The sequence below is a fragment of the Opisthocomus hoazin genome, chromosome 1 (assembly GCF_030867145.1).
Source record: "Opisthocomus hoazin isolate bOpiHoa1 chromosome 1, bOpiHoa1.hap1, whole genome shotgun sequence".
Classification (NCBI taxonomy): domain Eukaryota; kingdom Metazoa; phylum Chordata; class Aves; order Opisthocomiformes; family Opisthocomidae; genus Opisthocomus; species Opisthocomus hoazin.
In genome coordinates this window covers 71824264-71839789 of record NC_134414.1, presented here as the reverse complement: position 1 = coordinate 71839789, position 15526 = coordinate 71824264, and the positions used below count along the sequence as shown (strand labels likewise).

Genomic DNA, 15526 nt, shown 5'->3' with positions numbered 1-15526 from the left:
TCTACTTTTGGGCGTTCTTGGCTTGTTTGCTTAAATCAACCCAAGTTCTTGGCCTGCCAAGAACTCGGTGCGTTAAGCTGGGGTGCAGGCTCGTACCCGCATCTCGGGCATCGCCTGGGCTGCGGCAGCCAGCTCTCCTCGTGCCACTCCCCTGCGAGATGAACCACTCCTGCCTGGCAGGGAGGAAGCCACGCCGGCGCAGCCATGTGCCCCGCACCCCTATGTTCATCACCCTAACCCCACCAACGTCATTTCTCCCACAGACGTACAGGAGGTGGAGCTCCGAAGGCCGGGGCGGCAGGCGAGGCCATGATGCCCCCATGATCGCCTACGATGCCCTGCTGGGCTGCGGCGGGGACTGGACAGAGCTCTGCAACCGCTCCATGTTCCACGGAGGTGAGGGCCCCCCGCGGCTCCCGCCCCTGGCTCCCACGCTGGGGGCAGGACAGAGACCTTCGGGCTGGCGGCTGCCACTGTTGGCCAATCTGCCATGTTGCCCATCATTTCTGTGCCCGTGGTTTTACCAGCTGCCACATGTGCTGCTTACGGTGCTTTTCAAATGTTGCTCTGTCTAAGTCTCACAGTCTTGAGAGGTGCACAAGAAGAAAATTCAACATGACTTAGTAAAGGGCTGGCATCTTTCTCCTTGCAAAATGCCAGTGCCTCTGGCAATGCGACCTTTTAACTGCACACGGTGAAACCAAGATGGCTCATGGCCCCTCATTGCAGAGCCCGGCAGGCATGAACCTGTGGGCACTGCGTGGGCCATCAGTGCTACTCACCGTCATCACAGTAGAGTCATAGAACCATAGAATGGTTTAGGTTGGAAGGGACCTCTAGAGGTCATCTAGCCCAACCCCCCTGCAGTGAGTAGGGACATCTTCAACTCGACCAGGTTGGTCAGAGCCCCATCCAGCCTGGCCTTGAATGTTTCCAGGGATGGGGCATCTACCACCTCTCTGAGCAACCCATTCCAGTGTTTCACCACCCTCATTGTAGAAAAATTTCTGTCTTATATCCAGAGTAAATCTACCCTCCCTTAGCTTAAAGCCATTACTCCTTGTACTGTCGCAACCGGCCCTGCTAAAAAGTTTGTGCTCGTCTTTCTTACAAGCCCCCTTTAAGTACTGGAAGGCTGCTATAAGGTCTCACCGCAGCCTTCTCGTCTCCGGGCTGAACAGCCCCAACTCTCTCATAGGCTCCAGCCTTCTGACCACTTTTGTGGCCCTTGACCTGCTGACCACAGATGTTTTAAAGCATGTGCAAAGCCATGCTGTGCTGTTAGGAAGGAAGGTACACTCTCCCATCCAGGAGGTTTGCCAGGTAGCAGGCACCCCTGCAACCACTCTTCCCTCCTTTTTTCCTAGTGATGGCTAGCTGCTTGCAAGAGCTGTTGTGTTGCAGTGGATTTTCCCCAAACCATATAAGCTCCTGGCCCAGGAGCGCATGCCACAGAGGCATTGCTGTGGCATCGCTCTCTTCCCTGGGCATCCTCACCCAGCACTGCCAGAGGCAGGACATGGGGCGGTGCAAGCCTTTGGGATTGACCCAACATGCCCCCACCACCCTTCATCGGCAGAATAGTATTTCCTCCTCTGTGCAGCACGGTTTTTGGTTGTGTATGTAAAGGTGATACCAGGAAACCATTGCAATTGTGCTTAAACCTGCAGGAGAAAGCGCAGCTACTGGGTCTATCGCTGGCTGCCTGTACGGCTTGGTTTACGGCCTGAGCAAGGTCCCCAAAGGCTTGTACCAGGATCTGGAACAACGGGAGAGGCTCGAATACTTGGGGGAAAATCTTTACCGACTATCCATGGAGGAAAAGTAAAGCAGTTTCTGCCATTTTCTCTTTCTATAAGGACTGTCTCAAACCCTGTAGATAACTGACTGACGCTCATAGCAAAGGAGTTAGCCGAGAGTTAGTCTGAAAGGCTGTATGTAGATCATGTGCAAGCGAAGATAGCTGAATTATTCAAGAGTGATTAGATACTTACAGTCTTTGTGTTTTTTTACAGATGTAGGGAATTCTGAGTATAAAGACTGCTGCTTAAATCAGTGAGATAATATCAAATGGAAAAAAATAAATAAAACCTCTTTTGATTTATTTCAGTCTAACTTGCTATAATACCACTTCCTAAACACCTGTGACCAGTAATTACACAGACAAAATTAATTTTCAGAACTAATGCTTTCCTGCAAAACTAATAGTAGTACCCACTTACGGGGATATTCTCTGTATATTTGACAATCCTTTCACCACTGCTGTTCCTTCTTGTTGTCAAATCTAATGTGTCTGTGGCACTTGTAAACCTAATGTCTCACGGATTAGCTTTTAATGAACCACTGATCCCCGCATCAGCACTGTGGTGCAAGGTATTGTTACATTAGAAGCTTCCAGAAAAGGAAAAGCCAACACTAAAAATACCCTCAAGGAACAGCGAAGCATCATTGTGTCTAAAATTTCTGAATTACACTTTTATCATTCTTCAGTCTTCAGAACAAAAGTTTTTTAAAATACAAGTGGCTGGAATATTTGTAAATAAATCCATCTTACACTGTTTTCTAAGCATCATTCTTTATTTTTAGACTGAGTAGATTATATGTTGCTATATCAGTGTCAGAATTTTTGGCTGAGGTCTTCAAGCAGTTGTAATAGGTCAGCAGTCAGGCTGTGATACATTTCAGAAGTTTGCGCACCACAAAAACCCCAGGAAGAAAATAATTACTACTGCTTTACCTCTTTCCTCTTTCCTTTTTCCTTTTTATCCTTTTTATCCTTTTCTCTTTTTTCTATTTTCCCTTTCTTCCCTTTTTCCTCTTCCCCTTTTCCCCCTTCCCCCTTCCCCCTTTTCCCCCTTTTCACCTTTTCCCCCTTTCCTCTTTTCCCCTTTTTCCCCCTTTTTCCCCCTTTTTCCCCCTTTTTCCCCTTTTTTCCCCTTTTTTCCCCCTTTTTTCCCCTTTTTTCCCCTTTTTTCCCCTTTCCTTTCCCCTTTCCTTTCCTTTCCTTTCCTTTCCTTTCCTTTCCTTTCCTTTCCTTTCCTTTCCTTTCCTTTCCTTTCCTTTCCTTTCCTTTCCTTTCCTTTCCTTTCCTTTCCTTTCCTTTCCTTTCCTTTCCTTTCCTTTCCTTTCCTTTCCTTTCCTTTCCTTTCCTTTCCTTTCCTCTCCTCTCCTCTCCTCCCCTCCCCTCCCCTCCCCTCCCCTCCCCTCCCCTCCCCTCCCCTCCCCTTTCCTTCCCCTCACCTCACGTCTCCAACTTCTTCTTCAACTTTTTTAAATTTTCCATTTTCTTTTTCTTTGTCTTTTATTTTTTATTTTCCTTTCCCTTTCCCTTTTCCTTTTTAAACTCTTTTCAATTTTTTTTTTATATTTTTAAAGAAAACCAACAAACTGATTCAGTTAAAAGTTACATACTGCAGACAAAGTAAACCGTAGACCTCAGTGAGGAAATTCTGATGCACCTACAGATGCACAGGCACAAATCTGCAATCCTCAGTGAAACAACAGAGAAGAAGGAAGCACAGAATTTGTCCCTGGTGTTTAACTTTGTATTTTACCTCAGAAGTTCAGGAATTAAGGTCTGCGTAGCACCTGCTAATCTCCACTGTGATTGCCTACGTGGTGTTGGTTTATCCTATCTTTCTCCAGCTGCCAAACCGCATTTTAATAAGATAGCTAAAAATACATGAGTACTTTCCTACCCCTTTTTCCATGTAAGCAATTGCTGGAATCATCACTGGGATGCTATGTGGCAGAAAGAGGAGCAGGTGATCCCTGTCGTTATGAATAGCAGCCTGCATGACCATATCTGTACGAAAAGGTTTTCCGTACTATGAGCTACTTCAAACACTGTTTGAGCATGTTTTCTCTTTGCAGCTTCGCAATGTGCTTTCTGGTTTGCTTTGGAGATACGTTAAACCAAAAGGAACATTTGTGTCAGTAGCTTTTGATCTAAGAGAATACCAAGACGTTCTAAAAACATTCCTTCTAGTTTAGGGTGCCTCTAGCATACCTGTAATAAGTTCAGCAATAGAGAAGAAAGAAGAACATATACTGCATCAGGTAGGATTTTCTCTAGTACTTTGGCTTTTCCTCTTCCTTTAGAAAAAAAAATCACAATCAAAATGAAAAAATGAAGAGCATTCATAACTGTCAAGGCTGGGGAGGACCAAGTTCATTTCAGAGACAAATAAGATAACTTAAAGGCGGTTCTGAAAGATTGGACTTGTAAAGCACCATTTCTGCAGCTGTTGAGGCGAACAGCATGTTGGCCAGCATTTCATGCACTACATTAAAAAGTCCTGTGCATTGTTCCGAGCAGGCAGAGCTGCTCCCAGTTGCCTTAGCTACAGGCAGCTCTTTGAACCAAACACCACGCAGAGCTGGGTAGCCACAGGGATACCTGTGGACGAGGGGTCTACGGGATGCAGCACCTTGTGTGCTCCAGCTCGTGGCCATTTCCCCAGAGCCAGCCAACAGTGAGTCAGAGAAATCCATCAATCTCTGGCAACTTCTGCAAGGCAATGTTTCCAATTTTTTTCCCGCCCTCGGATGAAGTCTCTGTAGTGCTGCCTCCTACTGCCCTTGCCCTGTCCTGAGCGCTGTCCCCGTGGCTGTGCAAAATGGTGGTCGGACATTTAACACATAACTCAGGGTGAAGAGACGGGGCCTTCTCTTCTCCACACCAGAGACAGTAAACGAGAAGCTCCTTCAGCCATATGCTTTTAGCAAACGCCGTGGGATGCCACTACGCCTTGGTGCTCAGCAGCCTCCGGAGCCCTCACAGAGGGGAAAGGAAGGGCTGTGTTGGTGCAGGAAGATGTGAGCAGGGCTGGGGAGAGCACTGGCTCCTCTCCTCTGCCGTGGCACATCGGCTTTCCTCCACTTCATGACACGGCAGTGTTCGCTGGAAAGGTTTCCCTGGGATTGGCCAGCCAGTGAGATAGGGTTGCACCACCACCCATCAGCATATCAGGCTGTTGCCACTCAGATGCTGGCATGATAAGTGTCACCAAAGAACCTATAAATAAATAACTAAACTGCCTGTCTTACGCATCTTAATTATTCATGGGCCAAGAAGACAGGAAGCTTTTGAAGGTAGCCTTGCCTCCTCTGGAGGTCCAAGTGGTCTGTCCTCCAGACACTGAAAACCATGCAGCAGTGCTTCCAGAAACCAGTAGCATGTGAAGGCAGCACCACACACATTAAAACCAGTGAAAACCAGCATCTGCAGGGGAGGAGAGAGGCAAGGAGGCTGAAGTCCATACTAGGCCATTTCACAGCATCAGGAAGGAGCCGAAGTTTCTGCCTTGTCATACAGCACAACTCACACTGCCGGGAAGTGACTTCTGCTGGAGTGGGGTTTCCCCTGTGCACTGGGGGTACCTGCCTGGTTCCTCCTGGCCACAGGTGGGACTAGAGCTGGTGGTCTATTGTTAATATAGAGGTTACTATATTTCATTGAAAGGTCACATAGTTTAAGAATAGCAGGATGCAACTTGGGAAAAGGTGGTGAAGAAAAATTAGGGATAATGTCTAGGCCTGTTGAAAACGTTGATCATGCTCCCAACCTGAGAAGCCCTCCTTATCCAAGGCGGAAGCATGCTGTTTTCCAGACACTGGGCAACACAGCCTCATCACTACCCTATTTCCTGTGGTGGTCTCAGAATTCAGCGTCGTTGTACTACAGCCCTTGCACAGAAAGTGTTTTAGACTTACACAATCATAAGGCTGGTTTGCAGGTGAGCTCATCTTGGAAGAACTTCAGATGCCCTAAATAGGTGCCACAGCTGTTTGCTCATCTGCTGTTGCTTGCTGGTGATTACAGATCATAACGCAACATGTCTTGGTACTGAAGACAATGCAGTATTCCCATAAATGCTACCTTTCATGCAGCATCCTATAAGAGAACTCTAGCATGTATTTTACCAACAGCATAAAAGGACAACTCTGAACAGAGCTGACTAGTAAAGTATTTTCATGAAGTTGTTCAAATTTGGTAGCTGAGAAGTGATTAATTACTGTGAATATTCCTTGCAGAGAGGTTTGATCTTATTCCCTTCAAAATCAATAGTAGTTCAGCTACGCTGACATCAGTGAAAGCAGGACTAGTCCATATTTTGCTGTGGCCATTTATTGTATCCAAAGTAGTTTGGAAGGGAGAGATAAGCAGGACATCTTGTTCTGCTGCTGTTCTCTCATCAGAGATGACCCTAAATCACGCTGGTTGATGGCCCCATGTATGCTGCTGAATACACCAGGCGCTTCTTAGGGAGGAGAGGAGTGGTCTTCTGCCACGGGAAGCTTTCAAAGTATCAGCAGATTGGCTATAGGAGGGAGAGTGAACCAAGATATTTTAGCCTCAATTATACCTTGAATTCTGTTTTTTACTTTATTCTGAACATTCTGATTGTTGTGACAAACAGGGATCTCAGTGTAACACAGGAACCTTGCTTCCTTGGCTGTGGTCAAATCAGTAAGAGAAAGGATAGATGTTACCACATTGTGCATGTGGGAGCATGCACCTGTGCTATGCTGAAATGTGGTTGCTCCCAATACAAACCTACAAAGTATTGTTTGTCACATTAAACATGGACCAGTTGTCACGCTTTTTTCTTTTATTAGCCTTTAAAAATATCTACAAAGTCATTATAAATAAACCTTCTTCCACTCAAGATGGCAACTTCATCCCACTGCTGAAGGATGCAATTTTCAATATGTGCACTTGAAGTGTAGCCAAGTGGAATCCAAATGTCACTACCCAGCTGGACGAGGACCAGCCCCACAGTTTGCAAACAGCCCCCATAATATCGCAGTGGGGGACCAGGTCCAATTTCTTTCCGAGTCTGTGGGGTACCAGCTGCTGGGGCACAGCTGGGACTTCCCCAACATTTCAAGCCTAACACTCCCTGAAGGACGAGCCTCTTCGCAGCCTTTCTTCATTTTCTATGTGTGGGCTGTATTTAAAGAATTTGTTTATTCCGCTTCTGCTCATAAAAAATAATCCCTTCCCGGTATGCAGGCTGCATTCTGTGCACGAAGCTATTTCACTGCATGGTGAAGTAACCTTCCAACTTTTCGTGGTGTCAGAAAGCTGACACCTCTTGGGTTTTTTCCCTTCTAGCCCCATCTATTGTTATTGACTTCATGGTCCAGCTTTTGTGTGGAGTTCAGTACTTTATTTAGTAACTGATCCGCACCAATTAAAGCATTGCCTAAATCCGCAGCTGTCCAAGGGCTCGATTCTGCAAACTCAAGCATAAGGTCCAACATAGCAGCCTTCTTGCTCCACGTTAAAGGGAATTGTGGTCAAGGGACATTGCCAGGGTTGCTGTGCTGGTGCTACACTTCACAAAGCAGATTTAGGAGCATAGTCCTGATGTGGGATCTGAATGCTATCAAAAGGCAAATCTTGCAAATCCTGTGGGGTTTTTTAAGTTTTGGAGAGGTACCTATTGTCTTCTAGCCTGTACCAACAGCGAAAACTATCAAGGGCATATCTGTGCTCCTCAGCCTTGATATTTTGTTTTGATGGTTTGAGTCTGGTTTTATAACCCAGAGGCAGAGCCATGTTTTCCTATTAACTGCGTTCTCATCATATCTGTCTTTGCCTACACTTTACCTAGCAGGAGAGGAAAACACCTTCGATGTTGCCCTCGCATTAGGACACAGTAACACTAAATGAGTGAGGGGTGGAACAGAGGAGATGCGGTCACCCCAAATAGCATTTCTTGCTCCCCTAAGCACTTCCACTGGCCTCAAAACAAAGAAGAAAGAGCCTACAGTGCCATGTGGGACCATGTGAAGCCCTGCACGCTCACATTGCACCATGCCTCACAAAGCTTGTAAAGCACTTTGCATGCTTTTTAACAGGCCACTAACGACAACTCTCTTGAGAAGTTCTAAATTAAAGTATTTTTTTCCATTTTACACACAGCAGCATGCCATTAAAGCAAAGTAAGCAGGTAGCAGCAATGTTGATGGCTTGAAAAGAACATCCATGTTTTCTCTTGCGCAGCACCAAAAGCACACACTTTTGTGGAGATGATAAGATGCTGGTAGACCCTTTGGTGCTGAAGAAGAAGCTGAATAGGATGGCAACAGAGCAAGGGGCTTTTGCTGTTCTCAGCAGCCTGCTGCTCTATGTCACCGAGCTCGCAGCCAGCGACCCTCAGCTCCGCAGAAAGAGGACAAAATGGGCAGAAGGTAAAGAAAACAAGGTGAGTTATAACCAGCCATGTCCAGATCCAAACAGGGGCCAGCACCCAACCAGATTTCAGCTCTTGCGGTCCAGGTTTTTAAACAACAATCGCGAACCGTACACCAAGAAAAGAAGAGAAGTCGGCAAACTGGTCATTAAAGAGAAGCTGTGGGTGAGCAGGGCTGGTAACAAGCTGGACAGAAGCAGAGACAGGAAAGGAGATGGAAAAGCAGCAGAGGAGGATGCAGACACAGTGCTCAGCGAGAGGGCCAGGTGGAGTTGCGCGACTGGGAAAAACACAGTGAAGAACATCTTGAAGAAATTTTTAGCTGCTGAAGAAAAAGAAGCGAAGGAGAAATCTCCCAGTTGGAAAAAGAAGGGGCCAAACAGCGGTTTGCCAAAGATAGTCAACAAGAGTTCGGTCCTGTCCAAACTGAAGGAGCAGTTTGAACAAAGTGCTCTCTGCTCAGCCGCAGAGGTGAAAGCATCGCTCTTGCGCAAAGGTGAGAAAAAGACTAAAAGCTTCCCAAGCAGAAAAACTATTCGTAAGCCAGAGGTCAGAGTACTGCGCACAGCAGCAATGACAGCCACAGGTATAAAGACCCCAGAGTCCCAATATTTAGTGTGCTCCACGGTCCCGGTGCCCAAGCTCAGCATCGCTACCGAAATCAACCATCCTTGGAGCTGGTCAAAAAATAATGCTGCAAAGCAGCCTTTTGGTCATGACACACCACTGAAGGAAAACAGGGGGTCCAACAGAGAGCCTGGTGAGCACAAAACACCCGCAAATGCAGCACAGGACAGGGAGGACAAAGAAGAGGTACCGGTGGCATCCAAGGACGTGTCTGATGAAAAGGATTATGCTGAGGCTAAAACAGATTCCTCAAAGCAAAGACCTGATTTTAATCCTAATCTAGATAGCTGTTCTACTACCTGTAAAAACAAAGATCTTGCAGACTGCATTCTGCCCTTGTCTGAACGTAGTCTAGACTGCGACAGGAATAATGTGCCTGCTGGGCCTGATACATCTTCACCACTGGGGATTACCAATGCTGTTCAAAATGTTAAGGAAGACAGTTCACCTTCTAAGTCGCCTTACTCTAGCATAGCTGTAGGATCCCATGAACAGAGTCCTCGGGATACTGAAACAGGTGAGATTCCTAAAATAACTATGTACCTATACAGTTCAGAGGAAGCTGACACAGAGCTCATACAGCCAGAAAACGATCCTTTCCTTGCAGGTCAAAAATGTTTTCCAGAGCTGAAAGCACTGGAAAACATTCTGCCATTTCACTCTCCAGGAGTTCAAGCATCTCATGAAATAGAGCCTTCAATGGAGCATCAACAGCTAACGTTCCTAACACCAGCTTCTGGCAAAAGGCCACCCATTGTCCAAAAAGAGGCACCAGGTTTAAAAGACAGATGTTCTGAGGAAGCCAAAGAAGGAGTGAGGTATCATAGAGAAGACAAAATATCCTCTACTTCTAGCAAAAAGAATAGTGATGTCCCAACAAAAAAGGAAGTGGAGCATAAAACACCTAACAGCCAAATGCAAAATGAGTCCAAAACCAAGCAGCCACAGCCTCCTCAAATGCCCAGCCTACGAAACAACTTTGGTAATTCCAGTGCTGACATATCAAATCCAGATATAAATCAGGCCAAACACACACTCTCCTCAAATGAGAGCCAGGAGCAGAAGCCTGGTGCTGCAGAAGAAGAGCACATCTCCTCTCACTTGGAAAAGACACAAAGCCCTTTGCCAGGTGACTTTGTGAAGCACAGGTTCTACATTGCAGAAGAAGCTATTGGGAAGGACAAATTATCTTCATCAAGTGAAATGATGAATCATGTAAACAATCGAGCTCTCAGCAGGAGTACCTTGACTGACTTGGAGACCTGCCACGATCAATCCAAATCTTTCACTGAGCGTGAAGAGGCCACTGCAGATGAGATGCCCTGGCCTGACCCTGAGGCATGGCAGTCATCCTCGTCAAAACCTTTACCAACACCAATGAGTGGGATCGCAGGACAAAGAATCCATCACACTCTTGGAAATCCCCCAGCCCTTCCACCTACTGATCTGGTGAGGCAGGGACCTCTTGGTGTGCAAGATGAGTGTGCCGGCCATGGCCATGAGAAGCACCCACCACCCTTTTCATATGAGTTGACAAACTATCGGAACAATACTACAGTGGAGAAGAAAACAGCATGCGATTTCAAGAACCAAGGGCTGTCCCCAAATGATGAAACAGAAAATGAAAACTCTGCAGTTGAAGAGACAAATATATTGCAGAGCCTTGAGAATTGCCTTTCACTTTCAATCAAGAAGCCAGGAAAACAAGAAAATAAAACCGTGCTATCAAGAAAGCCGCTATTACCCTTGGAGAAGAACCAAACACCAACTTCAGATGATACCATGAAGCAAGTAAGTGATATGCTGGAAGAGAACCTATTTCCTTCATCAACTGAATTGGTCTCAGTCCAAAAGAAGCATGCAAAAGGTGGTAATATAGTCTTCAAACATAAAAAAGGTAAGGTCTTGTCATCAGATGCTGACACGAAACATAAGAATGGTAAGATGGAGACAGGGGAGAGAGAAGAGAGAAATGTCTTGAATAAATCTGTGAAGGAAATAGTATCCATACCGAGTGATATGATGGATGATGATAATAACTTTTCAGATGAGAAGAATGCTCATAGGCCTCAGACGTCCCAGTTACCTTCATCAAAGCATGACACCAGCATTCAAGGAGTGAAAAATACTGGGCAGAGTTTGAAATGCCTAACACCTTCAAGAGATCTTGTGAAACATGAACATGATCTGACAGGAGATGAAAACCTCTGCTGCAGCAATGGGAAACACCACCTGTCCTCATCAAATGAACCAATGAAACATGCAAATGGCAGTGCAGAGGAAAGAAATATCAAATCAAAGTTCAAGAACTATTCAATGCCAACAAGAAATACGTCAAGGCAGGACAATAAGACTACTGATGAGGAAAATGCCCCTCCTAACTCGAAAAAAGAACCAGCACAGCATAAAAAGAGTTGTGAAGGAGAGAGGAAAGCTTTGTGTGATCCTAAAAATCAAATACCGCCACTGAATCCATTGGTGAAGCAAGACAAGAAATCGCACCCTCTGCAGACACAGAAGCAGATGTCACCAGGTCACTTTGGAAAGCCTGAAAACAAGTCAGCCGAAAAGAAGACAAAACATACCTCTGAGAAGCCCCAGCCACTTTCTTCAGACAAAGTGCTGAAGCCTCAAGAAAGAAGCTCTTCAGGAGAGAGGAAGCAAAAGACACCAGCAGCGGAGGACAAAAGCTCACCTGAAACAGAGGCTGCAAAAAAGGATAATGAGCACCGGAATTCTGGGAAGCAGAAGCTTCCTCCTTCAAGAAAATCAGCAAAGCATGAGGAAAACACTCCAGGAGGAGAAAAGCAGCAAACAAGCTGCGAAGATTTTACGATGCCTGATATGAATGCTGCAAAAGAGAAGAACAAATTTGCAAGCTCCACGAAGTACCGATCAGTATCTTCGGAAACTTCAGTTAAGCCTCGAGAAAAGAATACTCCGGAACAAAAGGAACAAACATCAGCTTCTGTAGGCATTAAGAGGCCTGGTACTAAACAAGTAAAAGAAAAAGATGGAGATCCAAGTTCTGAGAAGTCACCTTCTTCAAAGAAAATGGTGCAATCCCAAGAAAAAAGTACTTCAGGAGACAGGAAGCAAAAGACACCAGCAGCAGAGGACATCTGGTCACCCAAAAGAAAGGCTATAAAAGAGGATGATAAACACCAGTGTTCTGGGAACTATCTGTTACCTGCTTCAAGTAAACCAGCAAAGCCTGAGAAAAATATTCCAGGACGAGAAAAACAACAAACTGTATCTGAAAGTTTTACAAAGCCTGATGCAAGCGCTGTGGAAGATAAAAGCAAAGATCCAGGTTCTGGGATGTGCCAGTCCCCATCTTCAAATTCGCTGGTGAAGCCTCAAGAAAAGAACATCACAGCCAAAAAGAAGCAGTTGACACCACCAGCTGATGAAAAAGCAGTGTATAAAACAGGTGGTCCAGAAAAGAAGAGTGGACCTGAGAGACGAGAGAAATACCAGCTGCGCTCTTTGGCTCAAACAGAGAAGCAGAGGAATGATGGCTCAGGAAAGGAAGGCACTGTAGACAATGTGAAGCGATACCAAATGCCATTGCCTAGTGACGGTAGAAAATGTAAAAGTGATGCTGTCCCAAAAAAGACCAGTTTGTCTAATACAAAGGAGTCCTCCAAATCATCTTCATTTCATGTTCCGTCAAAAGATGAGTATCCTGCTGGAAATAGAAAAAACCAGCCTGGATTTAAGAAGTACCAAGTGCTCTCATCAAAGAAATTGGTGAGGCATGAGAAAGATGTTGGTGAAAGGGAGGGGAGTTGGCAGGCAGCTGGTGAAACAAGTGACAGGGAAGTGGAACTGGAGGACTGCTCTAAAGCACCATTCTCAAAATACACAGTGGAAAGCTACAGTGAAAGACCCTTAGATTCATCTTTCAAACCACTGATCATTAGAGTAACTGACACATTTAAACATCACAGCTAAAAAATACAGCTACAGCTTAGGCAAGAACTTACAACAGATCACGCTACTGATTCTCTCGATCTTTCTTTTTTCCTTTACTCTCCAGGGCATTATATTCTCATTTTTTAATCACAAGGACATTGATGTGCGTCTATTTGAGCTGGGGTTTTTTCCTTTCTTAAACATTAGCCTGAAGACATGAATTAAATCAATCACTGCAAGTGAATTAGCTAATCACTGAATTAATCATCAGTTTATAAATTAAATATGAGAAGGGCTTTGAGATCAGTGTGAATTCAGCCCTGCTCCAGACTCTCCTTGCTAACTAATGGCTTTTGTTTGTAACAAAGACGACCGTTCAGGGTGAATTCTATTTGTATTTACTTATTCTAATGAAACTTTGCTAATACTTCTTCCAGGAATGGTGGTAGGCAGTGTCAGCTTTAATTATGTCAAAAAGCACTTGTTCTAAGCTCTGCCTTTTCACAGATTAACAGGAACCGTTGATCTATTGCTGCACTGAGTGACACTGTTAGCAGTAGTGAGGGAAGGAGGGGAATGCTTCATTTATCTGCAGAAAAATCCTCAAAGGACGTTGATGTTACAAGAGGATTTACCATGAATGCAAATGTTCAGCCTCATTAATATTAATATTGGAAAAATAGTGTTTTAACCTCCTCTGAAGCTATTTGCACTTTGGCCATACACTGTATGCACTATTGTTGTAAAGACACACCATTTCAAGGGGTTCTTAATTACCGCAGATGAACATGCAACAAGTGTAAGAGTTCAGAAAAGCTCAACGCTGAAAGGCCCTGAGGACCTCTCCTGAGGACAATGCAAGCCAGAGACTCAACACCTTGCCAGGGCAGTTCAATTCCTGCCGGGACATCTGCTCCACTTTGAATCCTGGGGCACACAGACATCAGGCAGGTGCCGCAGCTCACGTTAAATGTCTTAGAAATGTTTATTTTACAACGCAATGTGAAATGGAGCACTGAGAAGCAGCCAGTGTCACTGAATCCTACCGATGCGATACGATTTTTTGTGTTTACAGTAATAGCAGCTTCTGCGCAAAGTTTGCTTGTGACGAGCATTGTTTTGGAGAAGGGAGGGCACGGCTGCTGCCTTGGGTGTGGTAGCAAAGCTATGACAGACAGAGAAATCTTACAGCATGACTCCCCCCATACACCAGTTCATCTTCGTGTTGTAACTGCGCATTCGGGTTGAAATTCCCTGTGGAGGAATCCTGAAGGCACATCCTAAGGACTCGCCTGCACAAAGTTGCAGAGCTATCTGGAAAGAGAGAGGGTTTACACAAGCGAGGTCCTGCTGCCCCCGCAGCAGTGGCTCCCTGTGATGAGGCACTGGCCTAAACCTATGATTCTATGATTCCCTTCGATTTTTAAAATGCTCTCCACGACCGCACTCTGTGCAGCCGAGGGCTGGCCGTTCCTCCAGCCCAGGATGGCAGAGTGCCCTGACCCGCTGCCAGCAAGGGAATGAGGACAGGAGCAGGCTGGCAGCAAGCTGAGACCTAACTCGTCTGCCAGCACAGGGCACACAGGTCACCTACGTGAGCCTGGCCGGGGACGCTGCCGGGAGGAAGAGGGGACTTGAACATCGTGTCCCCTGACTACTAAAGAGGCTCAGATTTTGATTTCTTTTCCTTCATAACATGCCAAGAATTAGGCTTTCTGTTATCCAGAGTCTCACAAAATGAAAATCACATGTGTAAATCACACTGGTCCCCAAAACAGAGGCTAAACAGAATTTATTTGAGGTAGAAGACCGTCCTTCTGTACAGAGGTGTGTTCCACCCACCAAGCTTTTATGAGCTGGCAATTGTAAAGGCCACTTCGTACTAAACCTAAACCTAACATTATTTCATTTCCCATTTGAGAAAAGTCCTTACAACATAAAGCTTTTGCACCAGACTTGAATAATAAATTCTCTATTAGCTGGCTTCTCCTGCCAGCACAGGAGAAGCCATTTTAATGATCCTTTTTCTAATCTTTTAGAAGAAATTTACCAAGGGGGTGGGGGGAGCGGGGTGGGGATTGCACCTTCTTCACACCTGGAAATATCACTGCCCTGTAACAAATTAAAGGACTTTTGCCTGCCAGAAAGAAGTTAACCAAACCTTAAGCAGGTAGCTCCCAGGAGAGATAGTCAGTGGGCACCAGGAGGCTCTCCACTCTTGCAATTTGCACCTGCAATGTCTTTTTTTCTCAGCAGAGGTACAACACTAGCAGAGTCAGGTGCAGCACCCTGTGTTCAGGACAAGTCAGGCAGAGTCATCTTGTGGGGGTTAACTTTTAGGCTGCTGCATGTCTTCATCTCTGCTGGTAAGACATAAATCATCTTTCCAAGTCAATTGACCATTCCTCCCTGAAATGCACTTAAAACATGACAGAGATTTGCACTAAATGCATCCTCAAGGGTAAAGCCTCACTTAGGCAAATTACCAAGTTTTGTTTCAGAGTCCACACAATCAGTCCTCCAGGAAAGGAGAGAGGGCGGCTGTACGAATTCCAGCGGCAATGGCTAGAGGAGCAGTAGAGGATTGGTGTGTCTTGCAGTCAACAGCCCGAAACAAGCCACTCCAGACCATGCTGGCAGGAAATTTAGCGCAGGTGACAAGCAAAGAAACGTTAGAAATGGGTATTTCAGAAAGAACAGGAGTTTGCGGAGGGGTGGACAGGTCTATGTCAGCTGTGCCAACAGGTGTGCAAATGGCAAGGCTTGAACCCTGGTGA

General features: G+C 45.6%; 1 protein-coding gene across 6 annotated transcripts in view; it reads left to right on the top strand.

Annotated features, from left to right (window-relative positions):
* Positions 1-14755, top strand: part of ADPRHL1 (ADP-ribosylhydrolase like 1) — a 34986-nt gene extending 20231 nt beyond the window's left edge. The window contains exons 6-9 of one of the 6 annotated variants that reach the window (XM_075425265.1): positions 264-396; positions 1671-1824; positions 8015-8700; positions 9499-14755. In XM_075425265.1, coding sequence (XP_075281380.1) covers positions 264-396; positions 1671-1824; positions 8015-8700; positions 9499-12788 — 4263 coding nt within the window. In that variant the 3' untranslated portion in view covers positions 12789-14755. Of the gene's footprint in view, positions 1-263; positions 397-1670; positions 2559-8014 lie in introns of those variants that run through there. The other 5 variants (XM_075425255.1, XM_075425273.1, XM_075425283.1 and 2 more) reach the window with 5 other exon arrangements.
* Positions 14756-15526: the final 771 nt, after the last annotated feature.